The sequence below is a fragment of the Telopea speciosissima genome, chromosome 1 (assembly GCF_018873765.1).
Source record: "Telopea speciosissima isolate NSW1024214 ecotype Mountain lineage chromosome 1, Tspe_v1, whole genome shotgun sequence".
NCBI classification, from domain to species: Eukaryota; Viridiplantae; Streptophyta; class Magnoliopsida; order Proteales; family Proteaceae; genus Telopea; species Telopea speciosissima.
In genome coordinates, this window is record NC_057916.1 from 20,665,822 (window position 1) to 20,688,635 (window position 22,814).

At 40.2% G+C, this 22,814-nt stretch overlaps 2 protein-coding genes across 3 annotated transcripts in view; one reads left to right on the forward strand and one right to left on the reverse strand.

The window, feature by feature from the left end:
- Nucleotides 1-1,730: 1,730 nt before the first annotated feature.
- Nucleotides 1,731-12,488, forward strand: LOC122648270 (protein RETICULATA, chloroplastic-like). The gene is made up of 7 exons (XM_043841506.1): nt 1,731-2,400; nt 2,500-2,598; nt 3,004-3,224; nt 3,450-3,519; nt 3,768-3,847; nt 10,014-10,078; nt 11,935-12,488. The coding sequence occupies exons 1-7, from the start codon at nt 1,777-1,779 to the stop codon at nt 12,126-12,128; spliced, it is 1,353 nt and encodes a 450-aa protein (XP_043697441.1). The 5' UTR covers nt 1,731-1,776; the 3' UTR covers nt 12,129-12,488.
- A 1,603-nt stretch (nt 12,489-14,091) lies between these two features.
- LOC122672318 (serine/threonine-protein phosphatase PP1) overlaps nt 14,092-22,814 on the reverse strand; it is a 37,848-nt gene continuing 29,125 nt past the window's right edge. The window contains exon 4 of one of the 2 annotated variants that reach the window (XM_043869813.1): nt 14,092-14,489. The gene's annotated coding sequence lies outside the window, so the exon portion shown is untranslated. Of the gene's footprint in view, nt 14,490-19,932; nt 19,945-22,814 lie in introns of those variants that run through there. The other variant, XM_043869816.1, reaches the window with a different exon arrangement.

Genomic DNA, 22,814 nt, shown 5'->3' on the forward strand with positions numbered 1-22,814 from the left:
GAAGAATGCTAGAGTTTTATAGGTGAAGGGCAAGTACCTTCATCTTTGTCGATGGCAATGACTGTGTTTTGGGCCTTTTGACCCCTAAGATAATATGTTGAAGGAGAAATTTAAAAAGATGCTTCACTCGCTACCGTTGTGTATTGACCGATTAATTTGTGTGAGTTCCTCTTGGTGGTCGAAGATGAAGGATTAAGGGACAAAATGGTTAACAAAAATAAGTCTAGCACAGAAAATGAATGTGGGGACTGTTTTGTTTAGTCTGTTTTTTCGGAGAGGATTTCCCACTACACCAGTGGGAGAAGAAATCTACACGCCACATCAATAACGATGTGGAAAACTGTATAATCATGTAATTTTTCCTTATTGGTAACTCATAAGGCGATTAAACAGCTTCTAGCCTAATATGGGTAGTATTTGGGGAACCAAATCTTCTCCAGCGTACCAGCCCCTCCAGAGCGCATCTGATGGCTTGGCGCATCCAACGTGTTGGGTTGGATGGGTGATGAGGGGCTGGTGCGCTGGAGAGAATCCGGGTCCAGTATTTGGAGCCCCGGTCATGTGGCTCCCGAGCATGGTTTGAGGTATCGGATCGGATCGATCGATTTGGCTGGATCAGATTGGTATCAGCTAAGACCAATCCCGATACCGATTCGATCTAGCTGTACGAACAGGGATAAAAATATTTTAAAAAAATAGTTTTTTTTTTATTAGAAAACAAGAATAAAAGTGTCATATTTGCCCGAGTTTGGGCGATCCCGATCTGATCCAATCCGATGCAGCCCATTCCGAGATCTCGAACCATGCTCCCGAGTCATGAGTTCATGATTCATGACCGAGTCCAGATACCGATATATCGAATATTCCAAATATTGCATTTTTCTGCAATATTTCGGGTCCATCTCGGGGTATTTGGCCATATTTAGCAAACTTCATGACACTTATTTAAGCTAATAAACACATTTAAACCATAAAATTGTAAAAATGTGAATTCAAATTGGTGTTTTGGCTTGCACTTGATTGACATATGCACCTTAATGTATAAATAGTTAAATACATAGATTAATGAAATCCAACTTAAGTTACAAATTACAAGTGCTAAACTGCTAATAGTAGTTCGTGCTCCCGGATCAATCCCACTCATGCCTCGAGTCGACGCCATGTCTCTGTTGAATGACATATGACATTGTTTCGTATCTCGGTCATGTCGAGATTCACGAAATATCGCGATATATCGCCGATATTTCGCGAGATTTTATACCATGCCAGTGACACGAATCCGACAGCAACTAAAGCCAAATGAAGAAGACCTAGACACGCTTTAGTATCTTTCACTTTGCGACGCATCAATATATACAAGCTTTCTGCTTCCATTATTGAGAAAGAGAGAAAGAAAAGCCGAGAATCGATTCTCCACACTGCCTGCCTCTCTATCGTTTACAGTGGCTTGCCCCTAGTCTCCCTACCTTCTTCCCCGCTCACTTCCATACGTTACTTTTACGCCATTTCCATTCCATCCCTTCTAATAGCGAGAGCTCTGAAACTGAAAGTTCTTGTATGAACGCAAGATAATATGTACTCCAAATCTTCCTTTGTCCCTCCATTTTTTAGATTTTCGCGGAAATCGCCAATGATATTATAGAGTAAACCAATGTTCTTGCAGCTCATTTCTCTTTAAGCAAATAATTATATTCTGAGTACTGCTGTGATTTTTCTGTTCATTTGTCGATCGGTCATACTACTGTTACTCTGAGGGTCGAAAGGTTGACGAAGAACATGGCGATTCGTTCTTCAAGCTCCAGATTGTCACTTTTGGCCAATTTTTCGAGTGAGTTTGGTTCGACGGAACAATGGAACGGAAACTGGACCGTGGAGGTTAGATTACTGGGGAGAAGCCGAAATGGCATGAAGCCGCCGGTTTTGTTGATTTCATCTAAAGGCAAGAGCAAGATATGTTTCCCACGGAGAGACCGAAATAGGTTCGTAGTCAGCAGCATGTCGGAGATGCAGAGTGTGCCGGAGTCCGGTGATCCTGGGGTTACGGTTTTGCAACAGGGCGTGAATACGTCTTTAGGGAAGGACTCTAGGGTTCCTCAGACTAGCTTTTCTCTCGACACTGACAATGGAGGTGATGGGAAGTACTCCTTGGGTAGTACTAATGGTAACGGGAAAACTCCCTCTGGAGGTGGAGGAGGAGGAGCAGGAGGAAGTGGTGCTGGTGGTGGCGATGGCCATGGAGAGGATGATCATGAAGAAGAGGAGTTTGGGCCAGTGATGAAGTTTGAGGAAGTGATGAAAGAGGCTGAAGCTCGTGGGGTTAGTCTTCCTTCGGACATGTTACAAGCCGCTAAGACCGTGGGGATCCGCAAAGTTCTTCTTGACAGATACTTCGATTTGCAGGTGTAGATACTAATCAAATAATTTCGATACAATCGACTGTTGCATATATACACTTTTTGTTACTCTCTGTTTAATTATGTTTTATTCAATTGATTGCAGGGGTCATTTTGGCCTGTAGGCTTCGCCATGAGATCCTGCTCATTGCTTCGGAACCGAATGCTTGCTGATCCAGCTTTCCTTTTCAAAGTTGGAACAGAGGTTTGTTGGGGTTTATATGTGGTTCAGCTGTTACCGTGAAGTTTATTTCAATGTTAATGATGGAAGATGATGGAAGAATGGTTATCTCTGGTATTAGCAGAGTTTTGTGGTTCCATGAACAACTTTTGGATCACTCATGTAATCAATCTGCACCATTTAATTATTGGCCAACATTTTTCTCTGGCTATATTCCTTTAAATCATTAATTTTACTGACCTGATGTTGCAATCCTTAAAAAAATGAGGGGCCTATATCTAATGAATGGAGAAGCTGTTTAAGAACCATAAACAATTCCTGAGGAAGGTAGTCTATATGTAGGAGTGGAGGTACCTCCATTATTTATCCTGCCAGGAGTTGCCACATTTCTAGATCTAAAGCTGTTACTATTGATTTGTCGTGATGCAGATAGTCATCGACTCTTGTTGTGCAACATTTGCTGAAGTTCAAAAGCGAGGCAAGGATTTCTGGTCAGAGTTTGAGTTGTTCGTTGCAGATCTTTTAGTTGGCACGGTTGTGAACATTGCTTTAGTTGCTATGCTAGCACCCTATGCCCGTTTCGGGCAACCAACAGCGTCAAAAGGCTTCCTTGGATCCTTGCAAGCTGCTAATGCAGCCCTCCCTAGTAGGTTAGTATTCCATGCAAAGAGAAATTCATTCTGTTGGATTCCCAATAAAGAAAATTTGGATCTATGCTTTCAACTTTAACCATACCAGAGTAAATCCTTAGCTTTTACGCTTATATTTTATTGAAGGTGACATGCACTAAACAGTTGTGTTCTCTTTGTTCTTTTAGCTTGCCGCTTTGGATAATAGTCACAGTTAAACCCGTCTCATGTTTTTACCTTTTGTAGTGTTTTTGAAGCTGAAAGGCCAGGATGTAGATTTACAGTACAGCAAAGGATAGCAACATATTTTTGTAAGGTAATACATTTTCTTTGTTTGTATGAACTTGAATAATCAAATACTTCATCTCTTGGAACCTAACTTCAAGTGAAAAGCTTAAATTTTTAGTAATACTATATTAGTTCTCGAAGAGCAAATTTAGCTTCTCAGTAGCACCATGTTCTCTCTCTGTCCTCTCTAACTTTTTAGATTCACAAGTTGTTATATGGAAGTACTTAATATTCCTTTCCCATGAGCTATGGTTGATTTGCATATTCTGGATTCAGGGTGTGCTGTATGGATCAGTTGGGTTTGGTTGTGGTCTTATTGGACAAGGCATTGCAAATTTGATTATGACTGCAAAACGGTATATTTCTACCTGTCGCATCCTGTGTTTATTTGTATATTATTACTATTTGTTTGTGCCTGTTTATGAAAATATGGTAATGTGGCATTCAATCAGTGTAAGGGTTTATCTTTCGTTATTGTAACTTCACTTATGTATATACTAGTAAGATGAACATTTACTTTGGATTTCTTTAATATATGTTGTTAGGGTGTTAAGAACTGTATTGTACTGTCACAGGGGTATTGTTGAGATTAATGGTACTTTATTATGATTATTATGGTCAGAGGCATGTTTGTAATTGTGTACCTCCTTGGTAACTTGCAAAAATATATGTGAAAGAGATCAAGTAGGGTATCCAGTCTCCCTAGTGATCCGTCTCTTCTCTTCTTTCTTCCTTTTGCCTGTGACTCTTCTTTTTCTTATATCTATTTGCTGTTAGTATTGTTTCTGACTTTCTGATTTAGTAACAAGGATGAAGCCAAGATTTCTGCCAGGGGCATCATAGGTGAATGAGTAATGATATATGGTGCACAATTAAAATGGCACATAATAGGATCCATTTGTCAGATTAATAATAAATACAACTTACACAAATAATTATCTATTCTTTTAATGTACAAAAAATTGCAAATTATAAATGTAATGACTTCTTATCAATGTTTGATTTCATCTCGAAGTCATGGCATGTTTAGATAGATGTGGATTGTTCCATGTGTTAAAGCATAGTTGGAAAACCAGGTTTTGACTCGGGTGACTTGCTTGAGTCGAGTAGAAAAATGGGAGTGTGACAATATAAAAGAAGAAGAACCAGCCCTACACAAGGATCAATGGAAGAGAGAAGGCGGCGGCGAGTACTACTAGTAGTAGGGGTTTTTATTAATACACAAAATATAAGAAATATAGTGCTGCCCTTACTTACAATATCAACCCATAATCGACAAATATAACCCTACTAAGTAAAAGAATACCAAGAGTACCCCTATGGTACTACTTAAAACTCCCACCAAGCTTGGAAAATCCATCAAGAAAAGTAGGCTGAAACAAGGCTTTGGTGAACATATCACCCAATTGATTCCAAGAACCAACAAACGGGGTAACAGTCAAGGAAAGAAATATCTTGTCTGGTCACAATAAGAGAAGATGCTTATCTGTAAGCTCCTCACCATCATTCGCCTCATAATTCTGATGTGGATCCATTGGTGTATCAGCAGGTTTGCAGACAGAAGATCAAGCACATACTTCCTTTGAGAGAGACTAATGCCTGTACAACTCCTTACAACCTCAAAACCCATAAAATAGCTGAGGGTACCCAAATCTTTCATCTGAAAACACTGCCGTAGATAGGATTTGACCTCATAAATACTAGAATAGTCACCACCAGAAATAATGATAGCATCCACATTTATAACCAGCACTACCATTGTAGGAATCACATCGACAAACAGATACTGAACGATATGAGTAACATTGGGTAAGCCCACACTGAGTAACAACTGCGTTGTTTATCAAACCAAGCTTGAGAAGATTGCTTCAGACCATTAATTGCTTTATTAAGTTTGCATATTTTACTAGCACTCTCCCCCTGAGCAACATACCCAAGAGGTTGCTCCATGTATACGTCCTCAAGCAAGTCATCATAGAGAAGGGAATTTTTAATATTGAGCTTATGTAATGGCCAGTCAAGATTAACGACGAGAGAAATAAGAACTCGAACGTAATTTAGCCAAGCAACATGTGAAAAATTCTCAAAATAATCGACACTGTAAGTCTGAGTAAACCCTTTCCCTACCAATCGGGCCTTGAGCCACTCAACAGATTCATCAGGGTTGTACTTGATAGTATACACCCAACGACACTGCACTAACTCCTTACCTTGAGGGAGATCAACTAAGGTTCTTGTCTTCCGAGGGACTAGAGCATCTTTGTCCACATTCATAGCGGACTTCCATTTTGGATGAGACAACGCCTCATGATGGGTTTTTGGTACAAATTGCAAATAATGACAAAGTGAAGCTATGAAGTAAGGATGGAAGATGTGACACAGAAAGAAAGTTATCAATAGGATAAGTAACCAGAGCATTGTTGTCAAGGCGTTGCGTAGGGCATCCTAGCGCCTTGAGAACTAGTGTCGCCTTGCGTCTAGGTCCCCTCCAACGCCTTGGGTCATCTAGACACCGTGACAACTATGAACCTGAGACAGTTGGGTGCAGGGGCGAGAGTACCATTGTGTAAAGCGACTAACAAGTCATCAGGTGCAGAGGAATAAGCAGTTGGAGAATATGAAAAAGAAACTATAATAGGATCAAGAGGAGTTTGGAAAAATGACGATGGCCAAATCATGACCCTCAGCAGAAAAAGACTATGTACTCTCAAAGAAGGTAAGATCGGTACTCACAAACTGTTGAGGGGTAAAAAAAAATTTTGGGGAACTGGAGAGGTCCGGCTTTTCGCCGACTAATTCCCCTAGGGCTTGTGCACGACCCCGCAACACACACGAACCGGGAGATACTGGGGCCCCTATGTTCACCAGGGAGTTTCCTCTCAGGCGGGTGGCCCCAAGGGGGTAGGCGGAGTCGAACTCAGCAGAAAAAGACGGTGTACTCTTAAAGAAGGTAAGATTGGCACTCACAAACTGTTGAGGGGTAATTAGGTCATGACAACAATAACCCTTTTGAGCGTGCAAATATCCAAGAAAGCACACTTGACAACTCATGGAGATAATTTATCCATACCCGGTCATAAAATATGAACAAAACAAGTGTTATTGAGAATAGAGGAAGACATGTGATTAATTAACAAGTGATTAATGCAGCATCCCCCCAAATACTTTTAGGAACATTCATATGAAACAACAAGGAACAAAACATGGAACAAGCAATCTCTAACAAGTATATATTTTTCCGTTCAACGACACCATTCTGCTGAGGAGTATAATTGCAAGTTGTTTGATGTAAAATACTATGCTCAAAGTACTAAGAACAAATGACACGTTGAGTATATTCCAAAGCATTATTCGAGCGAAAAATTTTAAGAAGCACTAATTGAGTTTTTATTTCATTATAAATAAAGATTTAAAGACAGATAAAAACTCTGAACGATCTTTCAATAAATACTACCAAGTTAAGTGGGAATCATCTATGAAAGTAACAAAAAACATAACCCAGACTGACTCTAGACATGACAAGGACCCCCAATACTGAAGTGAACTAAAGAAAACAAAGATTGACTTCTAGAAACATTCCGTATAGGAAAGGAAGTACGGTAATGTTGTCCTAACTCACAGGCTTTACAATTGATATTGGAGATAGACTTGCACTCGGGAACTATTTTTTGAAGCTTAGAGAGAGACATGCCCTAAGCTTAGAGAGAGACATGCCCTAACCAATAATGCCAATCCAAAGGAGAGACACCACCAAAAGCAGTCCATGTAGCAGCAGAAACTAAATAACTATCAAGATAATATAAGCCACCCCTCTCATGCCCTCCACCAATCTTCTTCCCAGTCTGAATTTCCTGGAAGGCACAATAAGAAGGATAAAAAGAGTTAGAGCAATTTTGAGATTTTACCAGAAAATTTTCCTTTTATGTGGTTTTTTTCTTGAAACCAGAAAAAGTGATAATAAAAAAATAAAATTTATATTTTAAATATTTGAAGGTGCCCTTTCAGTGGGAAATTCACTTTTTGGAAGCGTATAAACAAACTTGTAATCAAATTACACTTTAAGGGGCTCTAAATGTATCATTGTCCCTGGGTTTAGGAGCATTGAAGGAAAATGAAGGAAAAATTATGAAGGTGTCTGGTGGAAAAGAGTTTCTGAGTGGGGTAAAAGAACTTGGGATCGTCGATCTCTTCCTTAAGGATTGGGATGAGTCGATGTCGGTCGATGGTGTGAAAACACTTCCTGATGTTGAACTCCAAAAACCAGGAGAGGTTCCCCACTCTTCTTTGATCCATCTTAGGGCCGAGTGGCAGCCTTGACCTGAGCGGAAGTGCGATGTGTCTGGAAACTTGGGATCGTAAATGGATTCGGGGCATTCTGATTGCCTCTTTCATGATCTTTTCTATAGGTAGAACCGTAGAACTACTGTGAGCGGTCTAAACTTCGACCCTTATTTCTTTCTTCATATTGTAAAGGGGAGCAAAGCCCATTTTTTGCTGCCTCTATTGATAGATCAAGGGCCCTCCTGCCATCGTTTCAGTGACTCATAGGGCTTCCCTCAGTTCAGACTGGTGTCGCCACCTCTCCCAGGACCGGAATGATTATCCCTGCCCGATGGGTCAACATCCATCCCTAAAAATTATGAAGGTCTTCTAGTGTCTGATCTACATCACGGATTGTAGTTAGGTAGAAAGTGAGAGCTCCTAAGGATCTTTGTCTCTTTCGTCTTTGTTCCTAGAGGTGGAAGGCAACTCTTCCTATACCTCATCTAGGTTTCAAACAAGGCATATGTGGGAGAGAGAGCAAAATGAGCTTTTCCCTGAAAAAGGATTTGATTGAGCTGGTTAATACTGTAAGTCTGTAACTTACAGTATAGCAGGGGTTGGTAATATTCTTTCTTATCATTTTTGATGCATTTGCTATGTATAGGGGGCAAGGAAAAAGGCCCTTCTGATGTTCAATACCCTTTCTTGTTACTAGCCAAATATGGCAAATTAAAAGAATTCCTTGATGTCGGATGCAACTGGAACTGTGGAAGTCTAGGTATATAATAATACAAAGATAATTGCTCTTAAATCCCCCCCCCCCCCCCCAAGAAAAAATAATTTTTTTGTGTTAAAATATACGCAGTCCAACTCAATATGCTTGTACTAAATGGTAAAAGAAGTCTATCAAGTCTGCTGTGTTCCTAGGAAAGCCTGGTCATCTGACCCAGAGAGCATGATCTGACAAAAAATTGGATTTCAAGTACTTATATAATATTTAATGATAAATTGGTGATCGAACCAATGGAAACTTTCATTACAGTCAAGAGAATCTATTGGCTTGCATAATGGCCCAGTCCTTTCTCCTTCTGATTCATAATACAAATGAAAGCCCCTTCTTTGCTTGCCAGAGCAGTGCCTGAGCTGCAACATTACCACCCCCTCGCCTGCATATAGTTGGCTAGGCGAAGAAAGAAGTGTAAGAAATGGTTTTTGAAGTTGAACTGGGTATCAAACTGAATTAGTTGGGCTGATTTTAGGTCCTCACCAGCAGGTCAATACAGTTAAGCCTAGATATAACCCCTTGTTCCTGTTTGTCTCTTACACTTGCCTGGGTTGGCATTGTTCCAAAACAGCTAGCAAGCTTGTGTCCAGTTAAATCTATTTCTTATGCCAGCCACTTCCAAAGCTAATCTAAGTATCCAACCGACAGTGGGATGATTCTCTGGATACTTTGCAGCCAGCTTACTTGGTCCAGTTCATTGACTATAGTTAGGTAACCCATGCAGAAATACTTCATACCTGTCAATGCCAGAGGAAACAAAAGATTTGAAGTTCTGCTAAGAAGCTATGCCAATAGAATATGTAGATAAAAGGGAGCATCTGGGAATTGGGGGCGCAGGACTTAATGCTAGTATGGAGCAACATATTGGGGCATATCTCATATACAGAGAAGATAAAGACTCACCATCAAATAGGCCCTACAAATGAGATGCCATAAATAGTATTTTCAGATAATTTTCAGCATGACTGTAGATTAACATTGAAGTTTTAATTATTCTTTCCTATGTCCTAGTAAAAGCCATGGTTGTATTCACCCGATTATTCTGATTGTTGGCCATGGCAACCTCTAGGTGGGCCCTGTGCTGGGCCCATCTAGGATCAATATCTTATGAACAAATCATAGTTATCATGGCGTCTAGGTAACCAAAGGCGTTGTAGGGGGTCCAGACGGAAGGTGACCAAGGTGCCTGAATGCATAGTCGATGCTTTGACAACTATGGAACAAATAATCTCTTGTATCTAATTTGAGAAAGCAATTTGGTTTCACAGATCATAAGAATTGCAACAAATACTGATTGTTAAAACCCCTAATACATGTGTACAGTGCATATTAACTCATATGTACATTTAACTTTTTCTTTTGGGGAAGCTTGAGCAACTCTGATATTCCTTTTTTTGGAAAATTACTCCCATAGAATCTCTGATATACTTTTTCTTGAGATGATTCCTTTCTGTATCTTTGATTTATGCAAACAGGAGCATAAGGAAATCTGAAGATGATATACCTGTGCCACCTCTCTTGAAAAGTGCTGCTCTTTGGGGTATGTTTTAACTCCAACTTTCATGATTCTATGTCTGGTTATACTTGTTGCACTCTGAAATTTGTTTTGTTGTCAATTAGTTGATGTGGACCTTATTGTCTGTAAGGTTGCAATGACTATTTCTGAAGTCATTTGTTCTTATGAGCTTTAGGTTCAGCTGTAAATTAAAAGTCATGCTGTGGATGCCTTCATTCGTTTGCTGCTTGTCTAACATCAACTTTCTTTATGTATTTTCTTGATGAAATCTTATCCTACAAATTTGGGGTTGGCTAAGTGAACCTGTTATGCTGCTTCCTGTGTCTTTTCTTGCAACTCTGACTGAACTTCTCTTTGGTGCTTCTTATCCTATTAACTTTCAACTTGCACCATGCCAATCCTTCTGACTGGTGTAGCCCTTGACCGTTGATGCTTATGAGCAGGGATCACGACTCTTATTTTTCTAAAACTTTTTGAGCATTGTGCCTCCAAAACTTGGTTGTTAGTTGTTACTGTTCACCTTTTCTTTTGGCAGTTACTACTTTGGATACTAATGTTGTGTTCCTTTTCTTTTCTTTTTTTTTTTAGGGGGGGGGGGTTGGAGGCTGGGGGAGGGGGAGGGCTAGATTCTAGTGTCTGATCATTAAATGGGTTGCATATTTGTGGCCTTTATTACTGCTATATGTGGTATCACCCCTTAAGTATGAAAAAACCATTGTTTTGTATGACGTAGGCATTATTTACGGATCAAAGCTGCACCTGAAGAGGCTCAACTGCTTAGTCATTGGTTCAACCATTCAATGGCTCAACAAGTTTGATAGAATTTGGAAGCCCAATTCACTCAAATGCCTATCCCAGCTGGTTCCTATTGCCTAAATCATAAGTAGGGCGAGGGTTAATGGGACTTCATTAGTCATCCACTCACCACTTTGACAACCTTGTCTCTTGGTTCTCACTGATGCGTTCATTGTTTTCCATTTTGATATATTCACCTCAGCAACATAATGCCTACTTTGCCTATCTCTTGCCTCTTTATTGCCCAACTTATGCTCTTTAAGGGACAACTGGTCTTCCGCCCCCAACCACCCTCTCCTCCCCTCACCTCAGCAACATAATGCCTACTTTGGGAGGGATGAGTAATCTTAAAAGGGCTTACTACAAATGCTGTAAATGTCCTTACAAAAATTGTTAGCTATATCCTAGACTAACAGAGTATACGTATAAAAGAACCTAGTTGGTGGGTTTCACATGTATTAATACTGTTTCTGCAGGAAATTTTCAGTTGGAGTTGTAAAATGAAACCACCTCTTTAACCTTCATAACCCCTGGATAAGCTGATTGGATTTAATTACCAAGAGCTCTGTTGTTCTGCTCCATCCATACTGATTTAAGTTTAGGGAATGGTCTACGAAGTCACTCTCCACCTGTCAAGATGCACTGTTACTTGACTCTTAGCTGTGAAAGAGGATTCTGAATTTCCGGACAAAGCTGCAAAGGTTCCAATATGGATGTATAGAATTACCCATCTATCTGTCCTTAGCAAAGTGCTTATTGTCAGGTGATGATAGGCCAGCTCATGCATCTCAACCATTTCTTCCTTGTAGTGAGTATTCGAGGTTGTAGTGGATCATATGCTGTTGCCTCAGTTATAACTAAAGGTCTAATTGGGTTTACAACGCCACCATGCACATAAATTGATGTTGTAAGTGCTAAGTGTTCCCACTTACTGAGCCTGAGTAATTCATTTTAGCAACTTGATAGTGGAATATTTGATTTTTTAACCTGAAATTTGACCATGGGTATCTGTTAGTTCTTTGGGGGAGCATTAACTGCTCTCCATCTGTTCTGCTCCACTAATTGGTTTCTCTTTAAACATTCAGGTGTTTTTCTTGGTGTTTCTTCTAATACCCGCTACCAGATTTTAAATGGCTTGGAACACCTTGTTGAAGTATCACCTTTGGCAAAGAAAGTCCCACCTGTTGCGATGGCATTCACCATCGGAGTGCGATTCGCTAACAATGTTTATGGCGGTATGCAGTTCATAGACTGGGCCAGATGGAGTGGGGTGCAATAATAAGTCATTTTATAGCTCTATTAAATTAATGCATTTACATAATTAAAAAAAAATGGAGAAATAAAAACTTCAGCATGCAGATCTGCAATTATTCGCACAAAAGCCTGTGTTAGTTCTTTTGAGGCCAACCACTGACATCATGAGGAGGGGTTTCTTATCAAACCAGAGATATGCCATCCAATTTTGTACTTGAGGTTGTTGTATCTTTATTTGGGGCTTCTTTTTCTCTTTACTAATCTGTATGAATGGTCAACGGTAAGAGTTGGCTAAATATTTGTTCTGCTATTGTTCGCAAGAATTTAAATTACTTAATGGCCCTTTATCATTAGGACCACTGGTACAGTGGGGAATTCTGGGGCAATACTTAGCTAAATTCGTGATTTCCAGTTTGTTTTGATTGGATTGTCGTTTACCATTATGACCCTCCCCAGACCCCACAATGGCAGGAGCCTCATGCACTGGGTGTGCCCTTTGTAGTCTAAGTAGGATGGCAAATATCTTTTTAAATTGGAGTTGGCTAAGGGGAATGTGGTCTTAGCCTCTATTCCTCTTAAGGGATCTGGTGGGTAAAGGTGTATGGCAGGTAAAGCTTCCTCTTTAGGGTTAGCAGAGGAGGTTTTACCATTGGTTAAATGGTTAAGGTAGGTGCAGCCTTCCAGGGTTCTCCTTGGTTTTAATTTTTCGGTTGTTTCAATTGGAACAGTGGATAAAGATTGAGAACATTGATATGCAACATTTCTAGGTTGTCTTACAAACTTGAGCATTCTAGGAACGTATATTTTTCCTCATTTCTGAGCGCGTGGAACCAACCGAAATAGTAAAAGTAAAGTGGTCGTAAGCAATTAAAATAGAAAAAAAAAATTCAAATTACACGAACTAACACAGTTGTAATTTGGTTTAGTCATGTAGATGTCATTATGTCAAATGAAAGATCGTGTGCACTGCTGTGACATTGACCAAGAAAGTCTTAACCATAATTTCCTGGGCTTACTGTAAATGAGCTAAATAAGCAGATCTCCCTTTTGACTTGAATTTACCTTATGAAGTGTGTACGGGCGTTCTCTATTGTTTGAAAATCAAATCACCAATTTCAAGTTGGCATTGGGATGAATCTATTATTATTATTATTATTATTGCCATTGGGTCTACTAATGTCCTTGGTCCCTATGTTGGAGATCGGTATCAGGGCCTATATTGGATACAAATCCAAAACGGCCAAACCGATCTAATCATAAAAAATTGCAAACCAATCCAGCCCAATAAGGATAGATACCTGGGCAATACAGACTTATACTTGGTCGATACAGACCAATATCAAACTGATCCGGGCTGATACAACCCCATATTGGCCAATACTAGGCTAATCTGGACCGATACAGGGTTTGATACTAAAAAGTGACATTTTTACGGCTTTCCAACTGATCCCAACTAATACGGACCAATATAGATCAGTATCGGTGCCGATTTGTATAACCATGGGGTAAATATTTGTTCTGGATAATTCGAGTTATTCCATTTTGCTTTAGTTAAAGAATCCTTTTCCATTTATAGGTTTGGTAGTCTAGTGGAATAGGTAGCATCTTTTGAATTGAAGTGGCAACGGTGAGTTGGGTAGTTATATGGATCAAAGAAAATCGAGACATGTAGAGAGCAGTACGAATCGGAATTGCTTAGCCACCACAAAACAAGCCCATGCCAAGTTGGAGTATGCACTCTAGTAGGGCAAAACCACAAACAGATCACACTATTGCCAACAATTCCCATTCAGTAATCCCTAATACTGTTAAGAGCTAATGAACCTGGATGTTCCCAGTCACTAATTGCAATACCAACCGTCCATGTCAACAAAATCTACAGTTGATGCTGTTGGTGTTACTGGAAGAATTTGAAATAGTTAAAAGCAGCTCAACCAGTGTATTTTTGTGATCCATTCCTCATCCAATGGCCACCAGCACTTGAATTCGATCCAGCAAACTGAGTATTCTTCAAAAGGGTGGCTGTCATTTGAGTTCAATCAATGGAAAGAGACTGCTTCAGTGAGTGGACACAACCATCTTTTGGCATCCACAACCTCGAACAAGATCAGCATGACCAGAACTTGTGTACATGGGTACCACAGTTTCCATAAAAAAGGAAAAGGCAAAAGAAAAGAAATACATGGCTTTTGCCGTGCCACACAACAGTTACCTTCAGACCCATAATTCTTCAAACTCCCCTACAATAATAATTCCACAAAACTACTAATACCTGTTAGATGGGCAACACCACCGACATACCATATTCGTATTTCCAAAACTTCGATGAAAGCTGAATACTCAAATCTTCACCAGGTTGCCCCAGGTTGTAGAGGAGAAACACTAGCTGCAATTGAATGGACTTGCCAACATTAGTATAAATACATATACAGCAGACAAATACTAAGATTACACAAACTTGAATTAAATGATAACACAAAACTTAGAAATGCAGTTAGATACCTACGAAAATTCCTTTACCAGAGGGCCAAAGGAAACTGCTTCAATTCTCAATAAATTATTTCCCTTCCAATGTTTTACAGGAAACCTCCTTAATTCTCAATCATCCATTTGACAAACACCACATTTTAACTCATTAGAAGACAGGGAAATTTGAATTAAAGAAAAAAGTACGGGTCTTCGGAGGTATCTGATATAGGAGGCAGACAGGGGGGCTTCCCCCCCCCCCCCCCACCTTTCTTTGGGTTGGGGGAGGGGGTCTCGTTGGGACCATGATTCGTAATTTCAAGATCAGATCGGCCGAGACCAATCCAATACACATGTATGAAAATGGGTAAAAAACAGCTTTTATGAAAAAAACGGGAACAGATGTGTAATATTTGGCCCAATTCTGGGGTGATTACCTATCTGATACACTGATCTGATCCCAATACTGAGATTATGAACCATGGTTGGGACTAAAGGACTACTATGGGTCTCTTACTCAAACAAGTGAATAACCAGCCATTGACTGCAAAACAATGGCGACATACTCACGACATTACAGTAAAACAAAAAAAAATATATATATATGCAACTCCAGTGCAACAGGAGAGAGAATTCACATCAAAACATGATTTCATCATTAAATGCTCAATACCCTGAAATTTGAAATCTGGAATGGGAAAAAATGAAGTTTACTCAACATATCATATCAACAATTCAAATGAGAAAGATGACATCATTGACTCTATATGGTTTCCATTTATATTCAATCCAAAATATATTTAAGTGGAATGGGCTCACAAGTCAGCTAGGCCTCTTAACGTACATTAATCAAAAAAGAAATCCCAAACCAATACATTTTAAAAATAAGGCCGCCCTTGAAATTAAATTACATCTTGATTGACTTTGCTGGTATCATCCATGTTAAGAGGTCTCTCTTCTCCATTCTGAGCCAAGAACACAATCATGAAGTGTTTTCTTCAATGTGTCTAAGTCCCCCCCCAGGTGTGTGCATGTATGAGAGAGTGAGTGAGTGGAAGGGCATAGCTGAGAGTGCAGCTTCCAACCATTGTATTACTGCTTTCGGTGTCCTGTGAGTGTGTGTGTGTGTGTGAGAGAGAGAGAGAGAGAGAGAGAGAGAGAGGTGAATGGTGTATCACCAACTTGGCACCTTGGTAAAACTGCTCTAAACATCCTCTTTAGGTTCCAAGGAAGAATCATCGTTCTCTTCCCAAGGGATCTGCAGCTGCTAGAATTAAGGTTTTCTATCTGAGACCCACAATTTGGGGCACCTTCTAGAGATGGGGATTTTCACCTGGAACTTGCTACTGAATGAAACTGGAGATGGGCAGTGAAGACAATCGGAAAGATCTAAATCCAAAGAGAGGACTTGCTGTGTATATATTATTATTATTATTATAAAGATTTATCAATGATAAATCGGATAAGGATACAGATAGAGTATAGAACACGACAATGACAAAGGGAGTCAGGCCCAACAGAACCCAAAAGAGGGACTACTCGGTCTCTATGGGGTCCACATAGAATTACATAAAGAATCCCCTACTGACCCCAGCCTTAGCAAGACGATCAGGTAAGGAGTTTTCTGAATGTAAACGGCAGGGGAAAGAAACATTTTCTTGGGAACACAGCTAACTAACCTTCCTTGGGAGGTGGAGGTAGCACCATAGTTGTCAAGGCGTCGCCTAGGCGACCTCTGCCTTATTGCAAGGCGCCTTGCACTGGTTTTTATTGGTATCGAACCCGGTTTGGCCCTTGTTAATGCCAAATATCATTAAAGTAAATGTATCATTTACTTAAGATATTATTCATAAATAAGCAAATACCATCTATTTGAATCCAATAAAATAGTTAAAAAATCAAATTCCAAAAGGATAAAAAATCAACCCCCCAATTCAAGAACAAAAACTAAATTTTCGACAATAGGTAAAATTTTCAATTTTCTAATGCTAGGGGTTTTTCTCAAATATAAAAATTCTATAAATCTTAATATGGTAAAACATTGCTAAAAACCATAAATGTGGTAAAATATTCATTTGTTTTGATATCTAAAAAAATATTTTCATTCAAAGCAATTTTGACAACATCCGCGCATACCAAATAAGGTTTGACCGTAACATAACTTCTTCAATATAAATCAGATTTAAGCAATTTTGGATTTGTTGGAAATCTGGTTTTGTACTCTACCTAATACTAAAAGCCTCATGTAAAAATAAAATCATCTGACTAGTCAAACTTCTTAGAGAACAGGAACATTTCTCTAAATCAAGAACAATTTAATTACTTATCGATAAGATCATATTTCTAAGAACAGTATAAACCAAATGTGAGACTAGTATAAACCAAATGTATGTTTGATTGTTTCAAACTTCCAATAGCTTGCTTCTTCCGTTCTGTGGTCTTCTAGCTCTATGTTGATTTTTGATGACTTGATGTGGCTTAATATTGATTTTTGATGACTTGATGTGACTTAATGTTGATTTTTTATGACTTGAGGAAGCTTAATGTTGATTTTTGATTACTTGAGGAGGCTTAATGTTGATTTTTGATGACTTGAGAAGGCTTAACGTTGATTTTTGATGATATAAGATAAATATTGTAGCATACTAAAATATTATAGCATACTAAATAATGTTAGAAAAGGGAAAATAAAAAATAACATTTGGGGGCGCCTTGTCGCCTAAATGCTTAGACACCCCTCCAACGCCTTGGGTCGCTTTGCCGCCTTGACAACTATGGGTAGCACCAGGGACCACCTTCAGCACTCTAAATCCAGTCAATAACCAGTCTAGAGTCACAATGTATAACAGAGTTTGATTCAGTTGCCCTGGCCTGGCTGAAACGTAAAGACCTCTTTGGAGACCTAAGCCAAGATGCACTCAGTCCAACCCCGATTTCTGGTCTAAAGGGGGCTGGCAGTTGATATAAGATGTAACCTTTTAGTTTATTTCATCATATTTGGGTGGGTAGATTACGTAGGAGTTCTTTTGGTAGCTTCTTTATTTGAGACATTGCCTAGTTTGTTTAGTTTCCATTTTTGAGTTAGTTTCTATAATATATTAGAAAAGTTTTCTTTATATTGATGTATTATGTTGGAGATTACAAATGAGAATGAATTGAAAGAAAATTTAGAGTTGCTTGCTGAGGTGTTGTGTGGTTTGTTAGCCAGTGGTGTGTCCCCCCCCCCCCCTCCTCTCTTCTTCTTCCCAAGGTGCGACCTCTCCTCTCTCCCTGTTTCTTCCTTTCTCCATTCTTCTTCCCAAGCTTCTCCTCTCTGTTGTATTATTACTCCATCAACCCCCGGTCTGCAACTAGCGATATTACCTGTCCCAAAGTTTGTTTAAAACTCTCCAGGGGGAAGTCAGTTTGATCTGAAACTTGGGGCATAAACCCTCCTTTCTTGGGCAATCAGAACCCTTGAGGACCAGCCCTGAAGGTGCTCTCTGTTGTGCGAACCAAACTGTTACCAGAATCTGGTCCTCCTTCCGCAGTGACTATTACAATTGACAACCGTGGATCTAATGGCGGTTGAATCACTCAAGAGTGTTGGATTTCAGAGAAGAGTGGGTTGGTAACTTACCTTTGGAGTTTCAAATCCATCAGAGATTGCTTGAGACCAGGTCTGGCTGTACTGCCTCCCTCTTTTTTATTGAGGAAGGAGAAAGGTAGTTTGTTAATTATATAACAGGGCCTGACTTTACAAATTTACATATAACCCCTGCTTTCTGAACTTTTACTTAAGATATCCCTAGCCTGATTCTATAACCAGAATTGCTTTAATCTTTAATTTTAATTCCAGATTTGTCCAAACTACTGTTTCATTATTCAAGAAAGGTCCTTATCTATTCTGAAATTTACAGAATTGCAACTGTTTTTGCTTACTCTTTCCTTAAAGGACTTTGAATCTCAGATTATTTACAGTTTTACCACTAACTTGCTCGATTGTGTTAATATTAGTTCGGGTGGACCCATAAGCAATCTGGATTGGGTTGTTTGGAACTCCAGGTTGCACCAATTTGTATCAGAGCTAAATTTCCTCCTACCTACCCTACATTATGGTGGCCAACAGTGAAGTTATTCAACAGCTCAATTCCCACAAGGAAGAAACCCGAACTGACATCACCAGTCTTATAGACCGGGTTAACAAACTCACCACCAGTGTAGATGGCCTAAACTCCAGAGTTACTTCTCTTCAAACCATGATGACGCCATTCCTGGCTTCTACTGACAAGTTGTCCACTTCAGATAAGGGAAAGGGTCCCATCCACTCTGGAACTCTTGCAACTCCGCAAAACAGGGTTCCTTTCATGCCCCATCACTACCGCCACCACATTATACACCACCATCACCACTCATTTTACACCACCACCACCATATGGAACTGGATGACATGATGATTCTTATGGAGCTGACAAAGGAGGTTGGACGTCCTAGATTTTTACAGGGATAATAACCGGAGCAGTACCTTGACTAGGCACATAGTTTGGAAATGTTTTTCAAATGGTACGGGTTGACTGAGGCTAGGTAGTTACTTTTTGCAGAGGCTAAATTGAAGTACATGACTCAGAGTCTGGTGGATCAAGTACCAGAAATAGAAACGGATCCAAGGCATCAGAGTAGTCACTATTTGGGCTGAGATGGGTGAAGATATGAACCAGAGGTTCCTACCGATTGACTATAAGAAACAAACATACCTCAAGTTTGCACAGCTGAGACAAGACAACACGACAGTTGAGGAGTACGTGGCAAAATTTTGTTACTTAGCCACTCAATCCGACTTTGAGTGGGACATAGAGCTATTGGTGGCTCAATTTCACTATGTCTTGCATACGCAAATCAGTGTTGCATTAGCAACCAGTCGACTGCCTAACATGGAGGATGCAATATAGGTGGTGTATCAAGTTGAAGAAAGTCTGAGTTTGTTGTTATCAGGTTGAAGAAAGTCTGAAGAGGACTTAAACTTGAAAGACTTCTACATACACTTTCTCCTGGGTTGATAGCACGAGCAAACAACCTTCTCAACTGGAGAAGTCGTTTAGCAGCCACAAGCTAGTGGTTCTTCCATGGCATCCTCACGGCCGAACTGCCCGTATTCTCCACCTCGGCATAGTTCCGACAGACCTCCTGTGATGCCAAAGGTTGCCATTCAGTGTAATATGTGTAAGGGGTATGGACATATTACTGCTCAGTGTCCCAACTGTTTGGAAGTTTGCATTAATAAGGACACTTTTATACTTATTACCTCGAAAGAGAAACCGACTCTTGAGACAATTAATTTGGACGCAGAGCATGAGCCAAGTGAAGTCAACGGCGATGATAGTAATGAGGAGCAACAACTTTTTTATGTTCTTTGTCCTGTTTTGAACACTCACAAGGTCTCTAAGGATGAAGATTGATGTTGTAGCACAATCTTCCAGACCCACTTGAAGTGCGAAGGTTAATTATGCAGCTTGGTGATTGACGGGGGTAGTTGCACTAATTAGGGGTGTCAACGGGCCAGGCTGGGCTGGGCTTGCACTAAACCCTAACCCAACCCTAGGAGCCTTAACCTAAACCCAAGCCCAGCCCGGCCCTGCCAGGGCCAACCATACCCTCAACCCAACCCAACCTTGGCAGGGTTTTCCCAACCTCGGCCCGGCCCTGTTGGCCTTGAATATCTTTGCCCATGAGCTTGTGGAAATAACAAAGCCCACTCAGTCTACCCACTTAACAAAGCCCAAGCTATAAAAAAACATAATATTTCAAAAACAGGTTGTTACTAGACTTGAACCTTCGACCAATTGGTCATGGTAAAAGAATTTTAACCGTTGTACCAAGAGCCTCTCTTTGTATATTTTTTAAATGTATAGTATATAATACAGGGTCAGGCTGGCCCTGCCAGGGTCGAGGCCTCAACCCAGACCCAACCTGGCCCTGCCAGGGCAAATAAAAACTAAACCCAGCCCGACCCTATATTAAACACAGGCCCGGCCTGGCCCTGTTTGGGCTCATGTCGGGTTCGGGTGGACCGGGTTTTTTTGACACCCCTAGCATTAATGTCATCTCTGAAGACGTTCATAAGCTTGGATTGCAAATAAAGCCACATCCAAATCCCTACAAAGTAGCACGGGTGTTTTTCCACCAATCCCAAAGAATACTGGTAGGTATTTGCTCACATACTCTATTGGTGAGTTAGTGGATATAGTACAATGTGACGACCTCCCTTTGTAGGTGTATCACATTCTTCTTAATAGACCATGGATACTTGATAAGAAGGCACAACATTGTGGGTATGTGAATACCTACTCTTCCAAGCACAACAACAATGAACTGGAGTCTCTTCACCTTAAGGATATTCCCAAAATTAAGCTCAAGAAGGTAGCAAGATCCTTCCTCCTCCAACATGGTGATTCAAATGGCCTCTTTGGTGCCCATACAAACTCGTTGGAATTGAGTTCTTCTCATAGCAGGCGAGCTGATGCAGTTACCCTAGCCTGGTAGGAACAGAATGACCCTCTTTGGAGACCTAAGCAAAGACACACCAGATCCAACCCTGTTTTCTGGTCTAAAGGGGCTGGTAGTTGATATAAGATGTAATATTTCAGTTTATTTCATCACATGGTGAGTAGATAACGTAGGAAGTTTTTTTTTTAATGGTAGCTTCTTTATATGAGACATTGCCTAGTTTGTTTATTTTCCATTTTTGAGTTGGTTTCTATTATTATGTTAGAAGTTTTCTTTATATTGATGTACTACATTGGAGATTATATATGAGAATGAAAATCGAAAGAAGGTTTGAGTTGCTTTCTATGGTGTTGCATAGCTTGTTAGCCAGTGGTGTGTTTTCCCTCCATTCTCTCTTCTGCTTCCCAAGGTCAACCTCTCCTGTATCCCAGTTTCTTCCTTTCCCCATTATTATTATTATTATTCCCTTCTTTACTTGTTCTACCTTCTCCTTATTTCTTCTTCCGAAGCTTTTCTTCCCTGTCATATTACCGCTCCATCCACCACTGTTCTGCAACTCATGATAGTACCAGCCAGTCCCAAAGTTTGTTTCAACCTCTCCCGTGGAAGTCGGTATGATCTGAAACTTGGGGCATAAACTCTCCTTCCTTGGACGATCAGAACCCTAAAGGACCAGGCCTGAAGGTTCTCTCTGTTGTGCGAACTAAACTGCTACCAGAATCTGGTCCTCCTCCTTCCGCCAACGACTACAACCAATTATTGTGGATCTAACGGGGGTTGAATCACCCGACAATATGTTGGATTTCAGAGAATAGTGTGTTAGTAACTTTGGGAGTTTCAAATCTATCAGAGATTGCTTGAGACAAGGTGATGGGGACATCATGCCGCACCACTACCGGAGACCATAGTTGTCATGGCGTCGCCATAGCGTCCTGGCGCCGGAGAGGGCTGCATGGCGACCTACGCCATGGCGACCCTCTTTGATTTCTTCTTCCGACTCTCTTTCCTCTTCGATTTCTTCTTCCCGTCTTCGATTTCTTCTTCCCTCTTCGATTTCTTCTTTCCCTCTTCAATTTCTTTCGATTTCTTCTTCGATTTCTTCTTCCTGTCTTCTTTCCCTCTTCGATTTCTTTCGATTTCTTCTTTCCCTCTTCGATTTCTTCTTCGATTTCTGAATTTTCTTCTTAAAACTTGAGAAACAATAGAGAAAAAATAAAACATGGCTTGAGTATACATCTATTAACACATTAAAAATAGAGAAAAAAAAAATAAAACATGGTCGACATGCTCGCCATGGCAACGCCATGGCGGGCGACATGTCGATATATCGACGTGACACCCCTCCACCGACTTGATCGCCGTGACGCCGTGACAACTATGCCGGAGACCCTTGTGCAAGCAGCACTACCAGAGGCACAGGAGACTACCACGGAGCCAGTTACTATGGTTCGATGATGCTTTTAGAGGCTACAGGCTAGCACGGGGCTGTTTAGACTCCTAGGGTTATTTTGGTCTTTTATCTTAGTACTTATATTAAATAAGTGAAGGGTGTTTTAGCACTTTTATTTATTTATTTCTGCAGTTTTTTTGTTTCAGTCTTGTAACTTAAGGGTAGTTTAGGCATATGACTATTTTAGTTTCTATTCAAGTGTATTGAAACTTTGTTTGCAAGCAACGAATGAAAAAAGAAAAGATTTGAAAGCAGTTCTGCGATTATCTCCCCCTCCTCCTTGCGGTTTCTCTTCCTCTCAAAGGTGCGATC

Bases quoted from the DNA above. Each gene is read 5' to 3' on its own strand.
- LOC122648270 (XM_043841506.1), top strand. From the start codon at position 1,777: ATGGCGATTCGTTCTTCAAGCTCCAGATTGTCACTTTTGGCCAATTTT. The intron at 3,225-3,449 runs GTTAGTATTCCA...TACCTTTTGTAG, and splicing joins AATGCAGCCCTCCCTAGTAG to TGTTTTTGAAGCTGAAAGGC. The intron at 10,079-11,934 runs GTATGTTTTAAC...TTAAACATTCAG, and splicing joins GAAAAGTGCTGCTCTTTGGG to GTGTTTTTCTTGGTGTTTCT.